The 23,295-nt window shown below is 42.8% G+C and overlaps 1 protein-coding gene across 1 annotated transcript in view; it reads left to right on the forward strand.

The window, feature by feature from the left end:
- The first annotated feature begins 1,469 nt into the window (after nt 1-1,469).
- LOC123035792 (Kv channel-interacting protein 1-like) overlaps nt 1,470-23,295 on the forward strand; it is an 86,812-nt gene continuing 64,986 nt past the window's right edge. The window contains exon 1 of the mRNA XM_044454384.1: nt 1,470-1,698. Coding sequence (XP_044310319.1) covers nt 1,470-1,698 — 229 coding nt within the window. The remainder of the gene's footprint in view (nt 1,699-23,295) is intronic.

Genomic DNA, 23,295 nt, shown 5'->3' on the forward strand with positions numbered 1-23,295 from the left:
GACCATGAGGAAGCCTTTCCTGATGCCCAGCCTTGTCGCAAAGCAGAAATTGTCAAAGCAATTTCTAGGCAATGTACCGAGCACAAGATTACCTTCCTGTAAATACCCATTGTAAAAGTGATGTTTAGTAGGCACCAAAACACAGAAGGATTGCTGCCTAGCCTAAATTGCAGTAGTAGGGAGCGTCAGAAAATGGACTCTGTGTAACTAAAAGCCCTATTCCAATCCATGCATTTCATGACCAAACAACTGAACCTAGATCTCACATATCTTAAATACAGCATGCTATCTGTGGTGGCTGTGTGTGACAATGGCTCTCTCTGCCGTGATATCTGGTGCATAGAAAATTCTTGTCTGGGTTTTGCCTATTGCTATTGGGAATTAAGCTCCACGTAAACCAGCCTTGTATTGCAGAGATGCCAGCTCAGGCAGGTGGTGCAGACAATTATGGCCAACTAATAGTGAATGGGAAGAAAACACGTGGGATTTAGGCTGTCTAGGCTTACTCAGGACCAGGCTTCTGTGGATCCTTGACATGGTATGGGCAATGAGCTACTTCCTCGTGTGAGCTGGACCACTGCCAGGTGCTGCTGCCACCCCACCCCAATCCATTGATGTCCTGGCCAGTTATTCACCTCATCTCAGATGGTTGCTAGTGGCAGCATAATTAAGTTGTGGTGGATGGCTGCCATTTTAGGCCAAGATATAAGGCCTTGCCCTGGGAGGGAGGAAAATATGGTGGCCCATGGCATGGCCGGTTGTCTCATCCCCTTTCCCCTGAGCAGCATCCTGCCAATTAAACATGTCCGTGAAAGAGAGATGTGAGAGCAACTGGCTGGTGGGTGACTGCAGCACGGAGCAAGGGTTTTGATGGTTGTGGGTGTGGAACCGTCAGCGATGCGCCTCCAAACATGTGGGGCCATTGGCAGGCACCCATCCCTGCTGACCTCTGGCACTAGGCCCACAGTGTGGGCATAATTGAAGCTATGTGTTTGAAATCTGAAGAATTCTTGGAGGAAGTCTTAAAAATTAGAGAGCCAGGATCATCGTGCGGATGGAGAGAAAACAGGTTCTTTCAAAATTCCCACCAGGCTCTCCCCACACCCCCTGTTCCCATCATATGAAGCAACAAAGGCATTTGGGGAAGAAGGATCATTTGGTCAGTGTCGCTCAAGCAATCCCAAGAGTGTGCTAACTGTTGGATCCAGAGATGTTGCTGCTGAGGTTAGCAACACGATGTGAAGTTGTAAATGAGCAGCATAAACTGCTGAGAGTTGCTTCGGGGTGCGTGTGTGAGAGAGAGCAGCGGGGAGGAGAAATAAATCCTAGGTTAACATGTAAGAAAGATAAAGGCTGCGAGAGTGCAGGGTGGGGGAAGGTGGAGGGAAAGGAGAACAGGAAAAGGAAAAGGGTGAGAATCACACTCACGCACGAGGAGAAACGGAGGGATGAAAGAGAGAAAATGAGCCATGCACTTAGCGAGCAGCAGGAAGAAAAGCTTCAAACAGCTGAATTTTCCCTTGCTTTCAATTCCTGCCTGTCGTTTGCTAGCACACTCGAGGCTACTATCTCTGAGCTATCTTAAAAGGATGTGGAGCAAAGGAGAGTCTGAAGGGCTCCAGACTTTAGGAATTGTGGTGGTGATTTGTTCCTCTCTGAAACTTTTGCACTACCTTGGGCTAATTGACTTGTCAGATGGTAAGCAAACTTCAAGTTTACCAGCTCTTGTGCTTTTATATAGACAGTAATAGTAGTAATAATTAATAGTAGCAGTCAGGTTGCAATTCTACATCAACTTAACTCAGTGGAAGCCTCACTGAAATCAGTGGGACTTTGGAGTAGATGTGTATAGGATTGTATGATGGGACTCCCCCCACCCCATAAATCCTCATCTTTCTCTTATGACTATTTCTTTTTCACATCTCTTCCTTGTCTAATTCTGCAGTATTGACTCTTGCTTTGTGTTCTTGCAAGCTTCCAGAATTGTAGTGGAGGTGTGCTTTTTACATGATATTCTTTGTTGTATGAAGCTGTCGTGTTTCTTCCTGTATGTGGTGCTTCATCGCAACTCAGTTCCTGTTGGGTGGGAAATAAACCTCATGGGAAAACCATAAATCCGCTAATTCTTAGGATGCTGGGATTAGCACGGTGCTTGGTAAAAAAAAAAAAAAAGGAGTACTAGTTATTGCTTATCTGCCTGATCCTGAGCATGTTTGTTCATGTTGCAAGTACATCCCAGTTGTCCTTACTGGGATGTGCATAAGAAAGAGAAACCTTTAAAAGAACATTTGATGCAAAGGACACTTTATAAGCTTTAAAAAGCAAATGACAGCAATGTGATAAAAATGACACTGTAAAATAAGTCTTCCCCTAACTTGATGGAAAAGTTATTATCTGACAATAGAGAAAACATTTGATGCTACATATTTCTACTTAATTCCAAATAGCAATGTATAAGATTTTGCTATAAATGAAGCTAAGCAGGCATGAGAAATAGATATTGATGCTATATAGATATATAGATAGATACAATATAGATTTTTTTCAGCACGTTCTCATGAAATTTATAAAAACCAGTATATATTGACAAAAGTGAGTACTTAACATAAAAATGAAGGTAGGGAATGAAGTAGCTATTTTTCCTGAATCTACAAAGACTTTCTTGCCATAGACTAATAAATGTTTACCTTACTGAGGACCTGTTTGAAATGAAGTCAGCACGAAGAGCATGCCTTCTGCACAGAGAGGTGACCTTAGATTGTACCGATCAACAACCAAATATTAAAGAAAAGGTGGAGGTACATAGAAGAACAGTAGCTGAGGGTACAATCTTTCCCCACTTACTTGTGAGTAAGCACCATTGAACTCAGTGGGACTCACTTCTGTATAAACATGCAAAGGACTCCCCTACTAAAGTTTTGTCCTGGTATCACATAGAAGAAGGCTGATAACAAGCCCTGCATTTAAACCAGCAATTTGCTGTAAGGCTCTTTCTGGGTTAAAAGCTGCCATGGATGACATATTATCATGAAAAAGGTCACCCAGTGGTCTATAGTATTTTATGTACAGTTATTCACCTAGTATCTGTTGATCACAAATTATCTGAGTCTTCAATAGATCAATCTGCCCTGATAGGAAATGAAATCCAATAAGAAGTCTGAAAAAATGCCATTAATAAACCATCAAGGTAGATGGTATCAAGAAAGGGACTCACCTCAGTGCACTACGAAGGAAAGAAAAGTAATATGAAATTCTGCAGCAGCTTGCATGTACAGTGCCGTCCATGTGAGTGCAAGATTTCTTTTCTGTTTGTTCTTTGTTGTAATTCCAACTGTGAAATTCTGTTGTTTTCTAGAAGATAAATCACTGGATTTGTTTCAACAACATGCTCCTAGAAAGATCGAATGGCTGTCATCAGTTTGTAGAAGACGCTTTAGCATAGTGCAATACCAGATCTATACAAAGTATACTCGGCATCTAATTGTGTGTTTAAAGCATTTACTGAGTTGCTGCCATGATAAAATCCCAGATGAGATGACAATTTGGAACAAGTTTGTTGTTGTTGTTTTAGCTAATCTCTTGTGCAACGGCACCATTCAACTTCACTTGAGCACTGCAACGCTGTGTGTATTAAATATTTGCAGTAAGCACTATATGCTAAGCCAACAAGATGTCTCTGTGCTAATGGACTGCATCTCTTCTGCAGCTTTGGTTGTTAATTGCTGCTGCCTTGGAGGCTGTAAAACTGTTCTCCTAGGATTTGGCAGCAGGCTGTGTAATGTACTGTTAAATCACGTAGAAGTTCTGGGTTTATTTTCTCTCAGGCCTTCTAAAGCCTCCAGCTGGAGTTCAGCACCATGTCGGATGGCACCTACATGGATCAATTGTGATGAAATAAACATGAGTAAGGGGATTAATCATCCAGGCTTTTGGGAGGTTAGGGATAACCATTCCCTCCCCCACCCTTTTTTAAGCTCCTGAATCACTGTGGTTATGTGATGGGACAGAGTGAACAAATAATAGAATGTAAAGGTGGGCTCTGTTCAACTCTTGTAGGATTTAGCATCAAAAGGAAAATTTCTCCTATGTTTTCCCTGTGCAAGTGACCGACACTCCATTTTACTTATTTATTATATTTCTCTCCCACCTTTCTCCCACTGTGGAACTCAAGGTGGTTACATGTGGTTCCCAGGTGGTCTCCCCTCCAAGTTCAGGCCAACGCCAGATCTGCTTAGCTTCAACATGCTGAGTGCCTTATGTGCCATCAGACCATAAGTAAGCACAGCCATTCATACCACAACTGTGTCCATAGTTTTTCAGCATGTAAACAGGAGGCACAGGCCACTCATCTTGTATTGGGATCACAGTGGTGGGAAGAGGCAGACTACATCTCCTATTAAAACATTTAAAAGCATCCACTGTTTGCCCCTGCAAAAACGAGTTCTTCCAGTAAGCATGCTTCATGTTCCTTGGGATGACAGCATAGGCTGTCATCCCAAGACATTTGGATCCCCACTAGCTGAAAAGAATAGCATGTAATAAGTAAACAGATCTGGGTGGCATTTGTCTTTCATAAACAACCTTGTTGAATCTGAACAGTATTATTTGTTAACTTTGTCAAATATGAACAGTGATATTTTAATAAAACACTTAACACTTAAATTCATCTCTTTCTTGGGGAATTAGATGGTAAGCAACATAATGCAACATCACAGAATATCCCAGGATGGGCGTAGAGGATCCATGAGAATGCAAACCCATAAGCCTAGGCAAACTGATGAAAGACATTATTAAGAGTAGAATGCATGGACGTGTAAGAGCAAGCCTGTGGAAGACAAAGCATGGGATCAGAAAAGGAATGGCACTGATTCCCTAACCTTTTCAAACTCCTTGAGGGTACTGGCATGGCTAACTACTTTTATGTAGATGTTTTGTTTTGTTTTGTTTTGTTTTGTTTTGTTTTGTTTTGTTTTGTTTTGATCTAGACTGGGGTGGGTCCATCTGAGACTATTGGCCATGCCAAGCGAGACTTGCAACAATATGTGTCCGTCTGTCCCCATCTGCTAAAAGAAATGCTGGCCTTCAGGGTTCCAGAAAGACCGTGCTACTATTCAAGCCTTTTACAGAATGGGTTTCAGCAGTGGGCCAGAGTTTGTTTCCCTCTTCTGGGTTTCTTCTGCTGTCTGATTTAGTGCTAGAAGGCTGCCAGCCTGGAATTTGAGTATTTTCTCGTGGACTTGTTGACGAACATGGCTCCACATGGTTTGGAGTAGTCCATATTTGGGGACAGTGAAGCACGTTTCAAGCAAAATTGCAAGCTGACGGAGTTGGGTGCAACATGTCCATCTCATCTGAGTGAAGCCATGACTTTCTCATGGTGCACCCACACAGATCTGAGGGACAGGCCTGCCCACTCCATCCGTCTGCCCCTCACCAGGTGGGAGAGACAGGCGTTCCGCCCTCCCACCAACTAATCTCCCAAGACTTCAAGCTGTATGGACTGCAAAATTGTGTGGGGCTTGGGTAGTCTGCCCTTAATGCTGCAGATGTTACTTCAGGCTTCAACTACATGAACACAGTGAATAAATGCATTTAAAAAAAAACAAAAACCAATCCTGAGGTGCGCATTCTTACTATGCATGCCAAGCTTCAGGCATTTAGGTTTCACTGCCTTGCCCATATGGTGCTGATGGAAGGACAACAGACATGCACACACAGACACATCTGTTATTAGATAGCAGGAGTGGCCAGACCCAGGCACACGAGCCACATGCGGTTCTTTGAGTTTATTTTGCAGCTCACAGAGGGGCCCTAGCTTGAGCATATCAGCACTAGAGGCTTGCGTGTGTGTCTGTGCATTACGCTTGGCATGGCCCTTGGTGTGAGTCACCCCATCCCCTCCAACCCCCAGTTAGTCAGGGCTGGGCAGTCATTTTAGAAACATAGAAACAGAGCGAGTCAGAGGGGTCTCCCATGCCATCTAGTCTGACCCCTGGCTCTAGCCGACTCCGCTCACGACATGCCCACCATTTGGGGCAGAGTTTTGCTATGATTTCTTCTGGGAACTCAAGCTCCATGGGGAATGAGGCGGGTAAATTGGTCCTGGTCTGATGAGTGTGGCCTTGTGTGGAGAAAAGGGATGATGTGTTGGATGTGAAGTGGTGCTGGGCAGCAGTTCATGTCTGTAAAGGTTAAATATGAAGTGAGCAAGAAGAAGCTTGGGGCAAGCACGGTGCAAGAGTGCAAATAAGTGGACCTTCAGGGACAGGCATTTGGGGAGAGAAAAGAAAAAAGTGGCTAAGGGTCCTTAATGAGAGAGCAGCTTAGTGCAGCTGCTGAAATGTTTGGGGAAGGGCATCTGGGGTAGCTTGACAGAGTATAGTTGGTAGGGATTGGGAGAGGGTGTCAATAGGAGAGAGGAGAGCTGGAGGACCCACTTTGTGGTGTTTTCGTGGCACATGGGATTTGAAGGAAAGAGCAGAGTATTGGGAAGGCTGGAGGTGGGAGTTGTATAAGGAGGATCAGCTGGGCTACAGTTGGTTAGAGGAGGGAGACTACAGTAGGCCTCAGAGTATAAAGGTGAGTGTGGGCAATGTGGTCAAGGCGGACTGGTGCGTGTTTTGCAGAATAAATAGGAGAAGTGAAGACATTAGGGATGAAGTGGATCCAAAACTGAAGTGTGAGTGTAGGGAAGAAACTATTCCAACTTTTGTAAGTAGGAGGTAATTGTGGGCTTGGATTAAATGCATCTGGCTGCGAAGAAGTAAGAAATGTGCTAGTTAGGCAGCTCTTGTGGTGTTCAGCAGGGCACAGGTACATTTGTGGTGTACTGTGATGAAGACTAACAAGACCTCTACTGGTGGTAACTAGCCTGAGAATTGTAGCAAAGTCTGTTTGGTCAGAATAAATAAATAATAAATAAATATTTGTTCATGTCTTGTGGCTCACAAGCATATGACATTTACTGTATGTGGCTCTTCCATTGAGCAAGTCTGGCCATCCTGCTATATAGACAGGCAGGGTGGATAAAAATCCATGAATTTTATAAAATTAAATCAGATTTTTTTTTTCATTTAAATTGGATTTAAAAAAAATAGAATGTTTTTTGAGGGAAATCTAGCTAAAGATAGTTTTCTGTCTAAGATACATTACAATCCAATGGTTATTCATCATGAAATAAGGATTAGTTTTTAATTATCTAGCATGAGGCTGTATATTCATGCAATGTTTACATTTTTTGATAAATGAATTCCATTAATCCATTCACAATCATGCTCTTCCAGAGGTTTTTTTTAAGATTACCGGGCAATTCTTCTATCTAGAAGAATCACAAATGCTTGGTTTTACAGTTCTGAAACTGTGGATGTGTGTCTGCACAGATCATACGCCTCTTCTTTCCCACAAAAATGTTATAAATTGTGCAAAAGACCTTAATCCCATTGTTCCTTTGCAAACCTGTGCACGCCAAACCAACCCCTTTCCTCCTAAGTGCGAAGTTTCAGAATATTCAATTGTTGAGAGTGGAAGAGATCTGCACAAAAAGCTAAGTGTGAGGATTGAGAGACAAGCAGTAAAAAGTGAAGCCTTTTGAGCAGACTATTCCACAAGTCTTTGGATCTTTTGTGTATAGCCTGAGGTTTCTCATATTATTCTTTCCTTGGAGAAGAAAACCTATAATGACAGCAGGCCGTAAAAGAGACCCAGTTTGGGAATATTTTAATGAAGATCTTCTACCTCTGGGTAAGGCAGGCATGCTTGCAAAACCAGGATTTAAATCTAGTCTTGCCGACTAGTGATTTAAAAGATGATTTAAATTGGATTTAAATCAATCCACCCTGCAGCCAGAGTAAGGCTGCTTGTGGAGATGGAACAGACATTGCCTGCAACCAGTTCTCTCCCTGTTTACAGTCCTTTAATACACATACTATAGTATAACTATATTATATATAGTATAATATACATACTATACAATGCATAGTATATATACATACATACTATAATAGGCTGGCAGTGGCCTGATCTGGTCAATTTTCCTCCTCCTCCCTCCTCCTCCTGGTTTTCTCTTCAGTTTTTCTTTTTAGCTGACATGTGAATGTTGCAAACAATCTGTGCATCAGTTCTTTCTCAGCCATAACCTTGACTGGTAGACTCTCACAGAGTGACTGACATCTAGGTTCTTTAGATCACACATCTCATCACCATTCTGTAAGTCCACAAGGTTCTCTCAGGTAATTTTTGAGTTATAAAAACTCTGGTTTTCTTTTTTTTTTAATTCACAAAGTCTGGCACTTCGTTTCACAGATCCCCTGGGTAGGTATAATTCGTTACCTTCTACTGGAAATGACTTTTTTCACTTTCATACTGACAGACACTCAACCACCTGAGTTCAGTTTTTGAGGGAATGATGATATATCCCCTCAAATGCAGAAATGCAGAAATTTCAAATGTGGCATTTGTGTAAAATGCTAAAGATAAACAAAGAAGCACCATCTCCTTTATGTTTGACTTATTAGAGATGATTGAATCAGTCAATTTCTGGTCTGTGCCACTTTTGCATATATTTATTTGTAATTCCATTTCAATTCCACATTAACCTGTGACTTTTCTTTAAAGAAGGTCTCTCGAAACACATACTTAAATATTCCTTAAGTATGTTCTTAAACATGTGCTTTCTCTAAAAATAGGTTTCAATAATATTTCAATCTTTTCAGTCTGTGGAGAACTTCATTAAGCATTCTAGGTGTGAAATCTAATGGCTAGCTAAATTCCAATTCCTATGTTAATTTAAGGGCTGAAGCAGAAGTTATGTAAGTTTCTAGCATGCAGTATCCACATCTGAAGTAGAATCCTATTCAAAAATGCTCTTTCCTCCCCATTGTAGTCAGAGTATCAATCCCACTACTGCTACCTGGCATGGCTTGTGCGTGTGTGCATGTTCTACTACAGCCAATAGAACCTCCTCTCCCACGTTTTGCATAAACTGAGGGAAGGGGAGTAAGGTTCCAGTTGCACTGATATAAAAACAGAAGCATCCTTTCACTGCCTGTAGCATTTGCAATAAGACTCGCAACCCTCCCCTCAGCACAGGCACTTCATCTGTAACTAAGTCAAGCGGCGCCAAATGCATAGCTGCCTCCTGCATTTTTCCAGGATGTCTGCTTTGGCCTTGAGACACGTGGATCAGGTGATTTTATAGAGAAATTTGCAATGACTGAAGCCGTCAAGTATTCTGACCGTTTAGGAGTGGAGATAAAGGAATCATCAGGTCTTGTTGAGATTCTCCAACTAAGTTCCTTTTTGCAGCTCATTCAGTGTCATTCCTATTCTCAGATGGGAAATTTCTGGTGTTGTTGAGGGAGGGATAATCACACTTAGTGTGCATTTTTTAAAGTGTGTACCCAAATTTGTATTTCTCCCATTAATGAAAGCGTGACAATGTGCCCCCCATGCACATTTTAAAAATGTGCATTTTTCTAATGTGTATGTTTAGTGAATGTGATACCAAGCTCAGGAATATGCACACTTTCCACCCCAAACGTGCTTGTGTACATTTGGGAATGTGAACGGACCAAGTACTCCTCTTAAACAAAAGCCTCATATATCACTGCTTATGAGTTTCCAGGGGACATTATCATCTTGTTTTTGCTCAGCAACAAAACACTGCACTTTTATGAGAAAATGGAATATCCCCAAAAGCATACGTTCCAACTTAAGTGGAAGAATGATGTGAATGGATTCTCAGAGAAATCACCAATCTGGAATATATCCATGAGTTAAAACTAGCTAAATTTGCATTCCAAAATAGGTAACTGCAGATTTTGACAGCACCCCTAACTTTAATTCTATTTGTAGTTTTCATACTTTTAGTCAAAAAGAGGTTATCAATCTTGAATAATATTGTATCATGCATACTGAAAAGTAAACATACAACAGACTATGAAGAGTGTGTGTGTGTGTTTTAGTCATTTCTAGTTAAACCAAATGTTTTCAGAACTATGCTGATATAATATAATCCTATAAATAATGAGTGGGGAACCTGCTGAATTCCACTTGCTGTTGGACTCCAACTCCATCAGCCACACTCAACATGGCTGGTGGTCAGGGATGATGGGGATTGAAGCAGGTCACACATTCCCCATCCCTACTACACCAGCTTCTCTGGAAGTGAGTCCCTTAATCAACTTACCGTATTTTTCGCTCTATAAGATGCACTTTTCCCCCCTCAAAAGTAAGGGGAAATGTCTGTGCATCTCATAGAGCGAATGTGTGTGCGCCCGATGCCCGGGACGCTGCCGGCCACCTGCACCACGTGGCACCACCTGACCGGCACGCACTTGGCGTGCCCTGCTCCGCCCTCCCCTCCGGCGCAGGTGAGAGCTGTGCCGCTCAGGGGGAGGTGTGAGGAGGAGGAGGAGCCGCGGCCTTTAACCCGCCGGTCGCACAGAGAGACAGACTGCTCACCCCCACCGCCTGGGAAGACCTGCCGCTGCCGCCGCACCGCCTGGAAGACCACCGCCGGCATGCTGCCGGCCCCACGTGGCACCACCTGGCCGGCACGGGCTCGGCACGCCCTGCTCCACCCCCCTCCTCCGGCGCAGGTGAGAGCTGTTAATCACAGGTTGGTGTGTGTTTTCAAATGGCAACCCATCTTTTAATGAAGCCCATGGGGAAGTGATGGGGAATGTGCCTGTGATTATCAGGAAGTTTTCCATGGATCAGTTATCTATTAGTTGATCAGACACATTTTTTTTAGGATCAGTGGATATTTGAACAGCATTACCTTCGTGTATGAAGTTTATTCTTCAAAGGCTACTTAGTCTGCTGTGTGTTTGATTTACCGTACAATATCTCATTTTTTGTCAGAAGTTTTTTTCTATTATTTACTAGTAGGGCAGCGTGGACATTACTGGCTTTTTTAGATTTGTTATTGAATTGTCTGCAGCAGCTCTTGTATAACTGGTGTAGATTGTAGATTCCTTCAGTAATTCCACTACTGACTAAGAAAGTGATGTCAGTGATTGTGAGCAACAGAGCTTCATAAATTCTGACTCTAGTGATGACGAGTTCTATGGGTTCAGCAAAAACTAGAAGAGTACTCGAACTTTAAAGTCCCTCTTTTGTTAATGACAGTGATGATGGTTCTTAATGCCACTGTTGACTGCTGTTCACTTTACAAGGTTGAAATACAGTATTACTGTATTCTGTTATAGTTTTTTAAATAGTTTAGTAAACCATTTGATTCAGAATATTTTATTTCTTGCTTTCCTCCTCTAAAAACTAGGTGCGTCTTATGGTCAGGTGCGTCTTATAGAGCGAAAAATACGGTAATAGGAAGTAAAAGGCATAGCATGAGATTTAAAAGAAGCAATTTACCTGAGGAATGAAACTGAAAAACCAGTCTAAGCAAGCAATAGTTTACCTGGTACATAGGTCATTTTATAAAATATGTAATCTCTTGAAAGGCATGAAGATGTGTTTTCTATTAAATCACCTCTTCAGAGAGGTACTTGCCACAACAAAAAGCAATTACTTATATTCCATTATTTAAAAAACTCAGTTTTGAGGATGCGTGAGTCTGTTTGTTATATTATTTAATCAGCTCTCCTAGTACTTAAATTCCTGTTCTCACTTTAATTTTTATCATAATAAATTCTCCATAATGTGACTTTTCTTGACCATTTGTTATCAAGTGAACTTTCTTTCTGAATGTGCCCCCTTGTGGTGTGATCTACTATCAATCTGTTCATGGAGGACTTAGGTTTCAGTGCTTTTCCAAGGTAAGTACATAGGGCAGGATAAATTCATCACGCAAAACAAAAAGATAAGTCAAGTCACCTTGTAAAACTTTATACCATGTACATAATCAATATGAGAACTATTTCTTTGTCCTGCTGACACAAGAATTTCAGCTTAATTGAACTGTACGTTGGGCTGCTAGCTAGTGGTTTAAATAGCAAATTGGCAAAGACATTCAGACAAAAATAGCAATAGTGGGACACTGGCTGGGCTTGTACATCATAACAAGCAACCCCTGTGTGGTTTCCATAGTGCATAGTCTTTGCCTGAATCTTCCTGACAGAAGATCAAGTGGTTTCTACACTAGTGTGGTTTCCACCCTCTTTGTTCAGTCCTCCTTCCATTGGCATATATCCCATCAACCAGCATGCCTGAAACTCAGGCCCAGGCTAGATGGTTGGAACACTTCCTGCATCTGCTACTCATTCCAGGGGACGTTTTGTAGCTGCGTGGCAAAACTGTGGAAACTATGATGCCAGGTTCAGATGACCAGGGTAAAGCATGGCAAAGCATGGAAACCATACAACAAGCCATAGTTTCTTACTGCAGTTTCTGAAAACCAAAGGGACCATGCTGAAATACCATGACAGAGTCCCAGTGACACAACGGACCATCCTCTGGAAGGACCCACTGTGGCTTGTCATGTTGTGTGAACCTACACAACATGACAAGGGTTGCTGTGTAGATGCAGGGTTAGATTCAGGGTTTGTCTTCCATGCAGCAAAGAGATCTCCACAGGGAAGGTACCTCTGTCTGATTTTCAGGGATTCCCCCTCTCCCTACATGAAAGCTTTCCCCATTCAGCAACCTGATGCAAACAGGATTTCAGAACAGTAAAGAGGGGGGGAAAGAGTGGGCCCACTTGTGCACGCCTATATCTCAATTCAGCCAAATCCATTTTACTTTCATTTTGATCTGAACCCTTTTGCCTAATGAAGATTTCCTTCCTATTGTGGCTATAAATCTTTCATATTTAAGCAGCTGCAATAAAATGAGGATTGCATTCTAAAATTGGTCTTTGCCAAACTAACATTCTGTTCTCCTGTGGATGCTTTGCAGCTCTTTAGCTTTTCTCTTGGGAGTCCTCAACTCCTTAGATTTTTGAGGACAGACAATTTAAAGAGGAAAGCCAATGGCCTTCTTGGTGGGAGTGCGGATACATTTATTGGGCTCCTCTGATTTAACTAGCGTTTACAGGCACAATGAGTGACTGTCACAGTGTTCCATAACTGCAAAAGCAGCAAGGATGAGTTCTACCTCTGCCCGAGTCGCTTCCTGTGTTTGTCTCCTCTTCTGTACTTACCAGAACCTCCATCAATCACTAATGACTCACCATATTTCTCCCAAATATAGCACGATCTGGCTTAAATATGATGTATGCTCTCAGATAGTTGTCAACATTGATTAAATAATTCCATAATGGAAACTAGGTTCTCACACTTTCATAGCTGAACATTTATTTGCTTTTTCAAAAGTATATGCGGTACAGATATTTAATGTCATGGTAGACATACCCTTCTCATTTCCTGCTGTATTGCTTCTGTGAAATCCATATTCTTCAGAAGAAGAGATTAACATATACGGGGCTGCTGAGATGTGAATGATACATACATGCATCAGATGGTATGCGTGCAAGTATTTATGTACCTACATGGCTTGGAAAAAGCCAAATGCACAGGTCAGATTCATAAAAATCCAAACTCATCTGAATCCATTGTGGGTTTGTCTGATGACGCTACGGCCATTGCTCCATTGATGCACACATGGAAACAACCCCCCCGCCATTCACACACACCCCATTCATGTTCTGATCTATTTCACATAAATGGGTACACGCACCAGAACTTCCTTGGCCTCCCCAGCCTGTTTCTGGGGGTCAGAGAAATCCTTCAGAGATGCATGCGATACAGTGTGGGGGAGAGAGCCAAGGGGGGTTGTCAACACACTTCCTATGTGTACAGGCACCCAAGTGTTTTAAGCTTGTAAATAGTGAACCAAGCAACTATGTTAAACTTATTGTACATTTGAGAGCAACAGCATACAACAAATACCTTCAAAACCTAAGTTTTGTATTATTACAGCTTACTGGGGAAACCCAGAGCAGAAAACTTGAATGGGGAAAGGAAGTAAGCACAGCTTCTGAGTTACTGAGCCTTCTATGTCCAGGGTTGTTTTGGCCTCTGAAGGTGAGACAAAGGGCCACACTCCTTCATGCCAGTGTGTGTAGCGGTTAAGAGCATGGGACTGGGACTCAAACGATTCTAGTCCCTGCTCAGGCATGGAGCTAACTGGGTAACTTTGGGCCAGTCACAGACTCTCAGCCCAGCCTACCTCACAGGGTTGTTGTTGTGGGGATAAGCTGGAGGAGGAGAATGATGTAAGCTGCCTTGAGCCCTTTGTAGGAAAAAAGTAGGATATAAATAAAAAAATAAATAAATGCATAAATAAATAATGCTTCTCTAGGAAAGTGAAACTGTCTCTCCCCATTCGCTTGCATAGCCTCTTACTGTTAGGATTTCTAGTTTGCCCACTAAAGAGATAGAACAGGAACAAAACTATTTTTTTTTCTTATATAGAATTACATGTCAAAAAACTGCAATAAGTGAATCGCCCAAATTGCCATAACCAACCCAAATACATCTGAGGTTAGGAAAAATAGTTTCCATTTTGACCAGGTTATCCCTGCCAGTCAGGATGCCTAATCTGTATGTGTTTGTTTATATATAATGAATTCAGTTCATTTACAAACTATTTATAACACTTTTGCATGAGTTTAGTTCACCTTATAGAGTTGAGAATTTCACATTCATGAAAACTTTTGTTATCAACTATCACATTTTAAGGTTAAACATCCTAGATGTGACCAGAAACATGAGGAGTGAGATGATAATTCTCTCTTTAAAATAATTGTTGAAATTTGAATTAAATCTATCATCTATCTATCTATCTATTTCTATACCTCCCAAGAGCCGAAAGCTCTCTGGGCGGTTTACAAAATTACATATAAACAAAAGGAAAAGAACACATATGAGACATTAGAACAGTAAGACAGTAAAACAATAAAGCAACAAAATAACAGCAGTTGCAATCAGATTGGTACAGCGGTACGGCAGCAGCACACAATAAAATGAATTAAAACAAATACGTTCCCAATATGAATGAAAATACGGATCAAAACAAACACATGTCTGTCGCACATCATGAGTAAATTGTAAGTTAATTTAACCTTTGGGCTTTTGAGTGCAGTTCAAAGTTTTTAGAGAACTGAAAGTGTGCAGGCTTGTTAATGGAAGGGTTATTGATCAGCAAAAACTGTGCCTTATTTCATCACCAAGCTCTTTCTTCTCCCAGAGAAGTTCATTTTCAGTAATCTTCTCAATTCTAATTAATCCAGAGGTGGTTGTTGCTTAAGTTGTTCGCATCTTCTTATCGTGCTCAACATATGCTGGTTTGCATGATCAGACAAGCCATCTTGACTTAAAGAAGCTCCGGTGACTTTCTTATTGGCAACACATGCCAGCCACCATTCCCTTAATTACCTGCCTGGGTACAGCTTGTTGTGAAGTCCAAAGCAAGGCAGCAAGGCTTGTTGGAGGAGGCAGAACCCTTCAGACAACCCTACAACAGACACCGCTGAGCAGGTAATTAAGAAATGGCACTGGGGAAGCAGCAGCATGCAGCTGACTAAAACGAGCCACTGGTGTCTTAATTTGATCATGCAAAGAATTTGGTTGACAAGAAAAGAGTCCTACAATTCCCAGAATTCCCCAGTGTGTTTTCCTGTGCATGTGAATGAGTCTTAAACTGGATCCATCTGAATGGACAATTTCCTAGGGAACTCTGTATCAATTGCTCTGGGTTTCTTCTTGGAAAGTTGGATATAAGGGAATAATCCTAAGCAAGTTCAAACAGAAAAACTGATTAGGGTATGCTGGAAGTGTAGGGCTACCTTTTTTCCTAAAGAAACATAAGATGATGCCCTAGGGGGGCACTAGCGGGCTGGGAGTTGTAGGCCTTTGTCTAAACATGCATAAGAGGGCATCTGAAGAGTACTCTTACCTATTAAGAGTATTCAATAAAAGAGAAGAGTCTGTGTTCACGAAGTACCTGCTTAGGCATTCACTGGCTGTCAGTCAGTGGAGATCTACATTTTGCATGGGTTTCCTGATTTCTCCAGCCTGTTTCCCTGGTGCTCCTGACGCCATTCAGATTAGCAGTTGGCAGGGCCTAATGGCAAATACAAGCTTTTCTTTTTGATTTAGGGGTAATAAGGTGGTACATAGGGAATATAACTAGTGAATCCAAAGCCACTCTTAGATGCGAACCAATTATTTTTAATGTTAATTTCTCAGCTAATTTAACATCTCGCCTCTCACCCCCTCATTAGATCCTGCATGTAAAATGCTTGTTATGCTACATAAGAGGTCTGCTTGGGTCCACTCCTGAAACAATGTCCCACAATATTCAATTTATTGAAAGCTGAATATTGGAGGGCTGCTGGCTGAACTGCTGGCTTTGGAGCCATAAACATCTACTTGTAAAACCGATTCACAGAACACAACAGCTTTGTGCTGGGGCCTCGTGTGGTTCAGACTGCTATTAAACTGGCCATTCGAACAGAGGCCATGTTAAGGGCAAACACAACAAATTTAATCTTTCAGGGCTATCTTGGGTCTTGTTTTGCTTCATTGTCTCTCTATATATATTTGTAATTGCCTTGGTTAATGAAATAAGGAGTATTTTCTTGAGCGAGAGAAAGAAACTCCCATGCTAACCCTCAGCCTTCTTCCACCACGCTTGTTATTTAGCCCAAACAATGTTGCAGAGGCATATCAAACAGGGAAGAGGCACAGTTCCTGCCCAGAGGCCGCACATTCTTCTTGTTGTGGGTGCTGAGCACACGGCCACCTGGACAAATGCAGCTGAGATTAAGTCAGCCTGGACTGAAGGCTCTTGGCTGCACTGCTGCGGCTCAAGTTTAATCCCACCCATAAAGAGCAGAGCTTTTTGGTTCAGCACTGCTGGCAATTAAGGCCCTATGAAGCCACTTTCGATGAAAGTCCCAGAGCCCCTCTGGCATCTTCCAGAGCAGCATGGGACTATGCAGGATTCCTCTGGTCTCCTGTGCAGGGGTTCAAGCAGTTTGTCAGAGCAGCCGTACCCAACCATGCTGGCTGTCAATCTCCAGGAGAGACAGTAAAGGAGGGCACCGACTTGCACATTTGTGCATGTTAATTGACCACAGAATCATAGAATGGTTGGAAGGGGACATGAAGGCTATCGGGTCCAACCCCCTGTTGGTGCAGGACACCAATTTGCACCACTCCCCTCAGATGGCCGTCCAGTTCCTTTTTGAATGTCCCCAGTGTGGGAGAGCCCACCACCTCTCCAGACAGCTGGTTCCACTGTCGTATTGCTCTGACAGTGAGGAAGCTTTTCCTGATGTCCAGCCTGAATCTGGGTTGACGCAACTTGAACTGATTATTCCATGTCCTACACTCTGGCATCAGCAAAAGAGATCTTGACCCTCCTCTTTGTGACAGCCTACAAGGTACTTATAGAGGGATACGATGATCCCCCTCAGTCTTCTCTTCTCAAGGCTGAACATGCCCAGTTCTCTCAGTCTCTCCTCATAGGGCAGTGTTTCCAAACCCTGGATCATTTTTGTTGCCCATCTCTCAACCCTTCCTAATTTTTCTGCATATTTCTTAAATCCTGGTGCCTAGAACTGGACACAGTATTTCAGATGGGGTCTGGCTAGTGAAGAATAAGGGAAACGACTACTTCTCATGATCTGGAAGAATACCTCTGTTAATGCATTCCCCCCCCCCCAAAAAAATTGGCCTATTTGGGGCTGCATTGCATTGTTGGCTCATATTTATCCTGTTGTCCACAATAAATAACTCCAAGATCTTTTTCTTTTTCAGTTCTGTTGGGCCATGCTTTCCCCATCTTGTATTGATGCACTAGGTTTTTTCCCCCTATGTGGGGGAATTGGCATTTGTCTCTAGTGAACTGTAACAGCTCCTAGGGGCAGAAGAACCTCTCTTTTTTATTGCCTATGTGGCACTGTCAGAACAGGGGTGGGGGGGCGCTTAAGCACCAGAAAGCTTGGTGAGGAGCAAGGCCCTGCAGCTGTTGGAAAATCATTCAGCGCTTCCACCGGTATACTGTCATCCTCCCGTATACATGTCTCTCTTCTTTGTCTCCCTTCCCCTGCCCGCATATTATCTTTTTGGATGTTGTGCCAAGCCTGGATTTTGACACAATCTTTCCTTAGGAATTCTTTAATCAAGTTTCTGCAAGCCAATTAGTTGAAGGAGTCAAATGGGTTTCTCATTAAATAAGAAAGCGCTGCTTCTGCCGATAATTTATTCTGGCTGTGAGATCCAAAGCTGCTCTTAGGCTTCCTCCCACACCACAATCCTATCAATCTCTTAACGAGCAATATCTAGCCAATGTGGGACTGGTCCTCTTGGTCCAGGCAGTGATTATCGTGGTCCCCTTGCAACATGTGGCCATGCCTTTAAAGATCTCTCCTCTCTGCTCTGGCTCCATGCCCTTTTCCTCTCCTCCGGCAAGCCAAGACAACTCCGCAGTCCTATGAGGAGCAACTGCCCTGATGGGAACAGGCACTCGGCTTCTGATGGATGCAGCCTCCTCATCCCACCCCCTTTCCTTAGTGGACCTTGGTGGGAGCTACTGGCAAGGGAAGGCTGCTTTCATATGTAGGTGGAGCAAGATCCAGCTGCTCCACTGCTTCCAACCAGGTGCATCTAAACAGCTTCCTTGAAAAAAGGGTTTCTGGGGAGGGCTTATATCAGGTTGAAGTAAATAAACAACAGGGCATCCCTCTCTGCTGATACAGCTGATGCAGAGCTAATGCTAAGGAAAGGAATTACATGATATTTAGAGTATGAACAGAGCAACCTGGAACCCTGCTGAAGTTTGGACTTTGATGCCCATCAGTCCCTACAATGTTCAGGAATGCCAGGAGCTGTAGTCCAAAGCCTTTGAAAGTTGTGAGAGACTCTTAATGGACACTACCAGTGAGCGAGGGCTTCTTCCATCACAGGATAAACAAGGAACACTCAGTTGACTCTGCATTTTGATGGTAGCTGCTGCCTGGTGTGATAACAGAAGAAAACGAAGACAAGGTCAGGAAATGCCTCCTAAGCAAACCTGTTTCCACATGGGTAGAATGTCATTTCAGCTCCTCTGCTACATTTGCATGGAAATATTTTGTAACCTGCTCTGAGTCCCTTATGAGTGTACATCACCTGGGGCAACTTGTAGATCTCCAAACAACCTGGCTTTCAACTCCTATTTGCTTACCAATCCAACACAGCCAGTCATGACATCTGACACATGTTGTGGGCCAAGACATCTAAAGGACTGCATGTTGCCCGCCCCTGAACTACAAAGGGGGATATAAGTATTCCAAGCAAGCAAGCATATTTGTATTACTTTTAATCAGGTGCTCCTCTTTAGGTCTGATTTTCTTATTACATTCTCCACAGCAGTTTTGAGTGGCAGCCCTCCATTCATTGGCTTCCCTCCCACTGAGTTCATCAATGGGAACCTTGGAATAAATGGTGGAAGAACTGACTATGCCAAATTCTTCTCCTTGGTCAGAACTGTGCACATTAAATATACCAAGCTAGTATCTCTCATGCTGTTTAAACCATTTTTGGCTTGTTTTATTTCACATTAAAATAGCCACAGGCTTAAGTAGTCTATTGATCTCCTCTGCTCATATTTGAGCACAGACTTGATCTCTTAATCCCTGTGGGATTACCACATTCGTACTATTATTCAAGGTATTAATAGTTTAAATTGCTGACTTCCACGCTGCGTGATGCAGTGATCATCATGTTCTGCCTGCATTATGCTACAAAATTATGCATTCACTGTGCAGACCAAGGGGGCCTGCCTGGTTGGTTGGTACTGTGTTCATTTATAATCCCTGACTGTGGGTATAGTCTCTGCCAAACTTTTTTTTTGGGTCAGATACAGCTGTAGAGGTTGATAACAGGCAGCATGGAAACCCTGCTTTGATCTAATGAATGCATATGAGAGGCAAACCATAAGAGCGAAGCTTAGCACCTTGGCACTCCAGGTCCAAACATAGCCAGCAGCTAAGGCAGCCTCTGGGGAAAGAGCTGAAAAATGGCAGAAGCAGCCGGCACGCACAGACTGTGGCCGGGTTCTACTCACATGCTCCACGTGTGCAGATAAACAGGGAGGCCCAAAGCACAGAAAGCTTTATACAGGCAGGCAGCAGCGGAGGATTATATGCTTTGAGAGCTTTGATAGTTGTCACAGAATACAAAAGCAGTAAATAAATAAATGAATAAATGATATCTCCTTGGTCCTACCTCATGGAGATCAGCATTCCTGCCGGTGAGGAAGGAAGAGTTGGTGCTGTTCATGTTCTCCCATTGCTGACGTCAGCGCACTGGTGCAGCTAAGAGGATGCAAGGCTTCTGTCCGGAGCCCACAGTGTGGCGAGGGGGCAGCCAATGCCAGAGAGCGGCAGGTGGTATTGGCAGCAGGAAACACTTCCAGCATGGGCACTTGGGCCAGCATGGGCATGTTGGGTCCCAGTGGGGCTAATGTGAATCACAACAGCATCATTTTTCTCCTCTTCCTTCTCCTTCTCCTTCTGGTTTTATAGGCTCAGGATGTTTGGATAGAAATAAACAATTAAATGAGAATTATTTTTGCATTAGCTGTATATTCCATTATCTGATACTGTTTTTACTATTAAGATATATTATCTTTTTCTGTGATCAAATGATGCCTATTTGCATGTAACTGTGTTTGGCATCAGAGTGGCAGAAGCAAACTCTGTTTTATTCCATGTGTACAGTGGAGAAGAGAAAAGTTGGTTGTGTGTTTCAGATTTAATGCAACATTCATGGCCATTGACCATCTAAGCCCTACTTTGCTCTAAATTACCTAGCCACAGCATTGGCTCAACCATTGCATCTTCTTGATCATGCCATGCTCTCCAAATTCGTATCTCACACTGTTAGAACTTAGGAAGGCCATCCATCTAAGCCAGTGTCCAAACAGACGTCTCCTTTAAGCCTATCTGAGGATGCTGGGTCTTGAACTTAGGACTTCCTGAATGCAAAGCAAGTGCTAGACCACCGAGCAAAGTCCTTTCCCTCAGCAGCACCTTGGCCAGGCACCAGACTGAACAATAGGTGAAATTGCAAGGGAAACGCAAAAGGTACAGTTGGTGGCCAGGTGTCGTAAGTGACACTTGCTTTGCTTTAGGATTGGGAAGCAGTTCCCCAGCTGCTGATATTATCATGACATTTATGTTCTGAGCAATAGTTTTAGGGCTTTGTTTTATGAGCATTAAGCATACAACTCCTGGTTTGCTGTAATTGATGTTTTATTTGAAGATGATCCTTTTTCTTTCCTTTTGCTTTCCTTTTTTTTTTTTTTTTTGGTATGTCACACAAATATCTTGAAAGTAGATAATGTTCATAGTCAGTTTTATGAATAATAAGATATTTAAAAGCTTTGTATGATACTTCCATCAGACAAACTGTTTGATAGGCTAGAAAGTGTTCAAACCATTTTATCTTGCAGGTGGGTGTGGGGGGATATCATCTAGAAATTTCTGGAATCAAAATCTACTTTTGCAAACTTTGTTCAGTTAGTTGATAAAGCCATGAATCTAGTCCTATCCCAGTTTTTATTGAAAGTATGTTGTTTTTTAAGTGCCGCATGAACGTGTGTGTGTGTGTGTGTGTGTGTGTGTATCTGTTGCCTTATTGCTTTTTCAAAAAACAAGAAGCAGCTTTTTTAATGTAAACCTGCCCCAGGGATTGGTCAGCCAATCAGCTTCATGCACAATGTCTCACTGAAATTTGCATTTCAGAGGTCTTTCAAACTTATTGCTGGAATTATGTATTTAGCCATGCAAATTATTTCCTGTGGGACAAAGGATATTCCTCAACCTGAAGCCTTCCAGATGTTCTTGGGCTGCAATTGCTATCAGCCACCATCAGTATAGTCAATTATTAGTGATGATGGGAGTTGTAGTCTAAAGCATCTGAAGGGCTCCAGGTCAGGGAAGCCTGCATTGAGGTCTTATCAGGCATTCCAGATAAATGTCTCTGATATTCCTCCCCTGAGATGAAAGGGTAGTAGTATCATTTGTCTCGGCTTAAACACTGTTGAACGATTAGCATGACCACCCACCAGCACCGCAAAGAAGTTTCACAAATCCTTAGCTCCCTGCATGAAACTCTGTCCAAGACCCTGAAACCATGGGAAATGAGTCCCAAGCCCTCTATCAGGATTGCACTGGTAGAGTCTAAATGCTGCAGCCTTGCTAGCCCCAAGAGCAGGGGCATGTTAGCTGAATGAGACACTCTGGCTTGCAAATCTGGAGAAGAGGTTCCTAGCACAGCCAAATCCTGTTCGGCTTGTCAGTCTTTCCCATATATATGGAGTGGATCGATGCATTTTCCCATGTAGCAACTTCTTTTTGCCTGCTGGCATTTCTCAGAATCCAAGGGGGATTTTTATACACACATACAGCAGCAGGGGACCAAAGACAGTTGCCCACCCTGGTCCTCTAAAGGTATAGCTAGTGATTGTGGGTCATTCTTGATGGGAAGGTTGAAGCGTTTCAGTGTGCATGTCCCATTTTTCCCCCAGCATGGAGTAGCTCAGAATCAATAGGTTGGAAATGTCAAGTCCTGATCTTAGAGTACCTTCTATCAGCAACTAGTTTTAAGTGCAGCAAAAAAACTTCCCCCTCCTCCACTTAAAAAATGCAAATGCAGCTTTGTGGTTGGCTCAGCATCAAGCTGTGATTTAGGAGAGTTCAGCTGTAACTGTATGCACATTTAAAGCACTAGGTAGAGCCATCTGAAGTTCTGCAATCGATTCATAAGATCAATTCCATGCCATGTAACCTATGAAAACACAAGTTGACCAATGCAGCACGTATACGCACTAATGTGCCCTTAGGAACTTCTCTGAGAACCCACCAGAGTCCGTGCCCTTCTTCCTTTTATTTCATTTCTTAAGATTTGTATGGGTGTGAGTGTAGGAAAGTTAGTGTGTTGGAATGCAAAGTGCTGCCCTACAGCACCATCTTTTTTGGATTCAAAGAGCAGTTTTAATTCTTTGCCCACTTTTACTGTTGTACCTGTGCTTATGAATTGTGAACTGCCCAGAGAGTTGTGACTTATGGAGTGAGGAGATGATAGAGGAGGTGGTGGTGGTGGTGGTGGTACCATATGGGGCTCAAACCTCAGCTCTGCCCTATAAGTATATTCTTCAACCAGTTACATGTCTTTTAGTCTCGCTAGTCTGCTATCTGGGAAGTGAGTCTTTTCTGACTGACCAAGTTACCCACGGGAGCCAAGTCTGGAATGAATTGGCTGTGGTTGCCCACAGCGCTCTCTCTGAATTCTGAAGGTGCCCAGTAGGAATTGTAAGGAATCCATTTCCAGGGTGTGGAAATCC

Source organism: Varanus komodoensis, unplaced genomic scaffold, assembly GCF_004798865.1.
Source record: "Varanus komodoensis strain SLA01 unplaced genomic scaffold, ASM479886v1 scaffold7_3, whole genome shotgun sequence".
Lineage (NCBI taxonomy): Eukaryota > Metazoa > Chordata > Lepidosauria > Squamata > Varanidae > Varanus > Varanus komodoensis.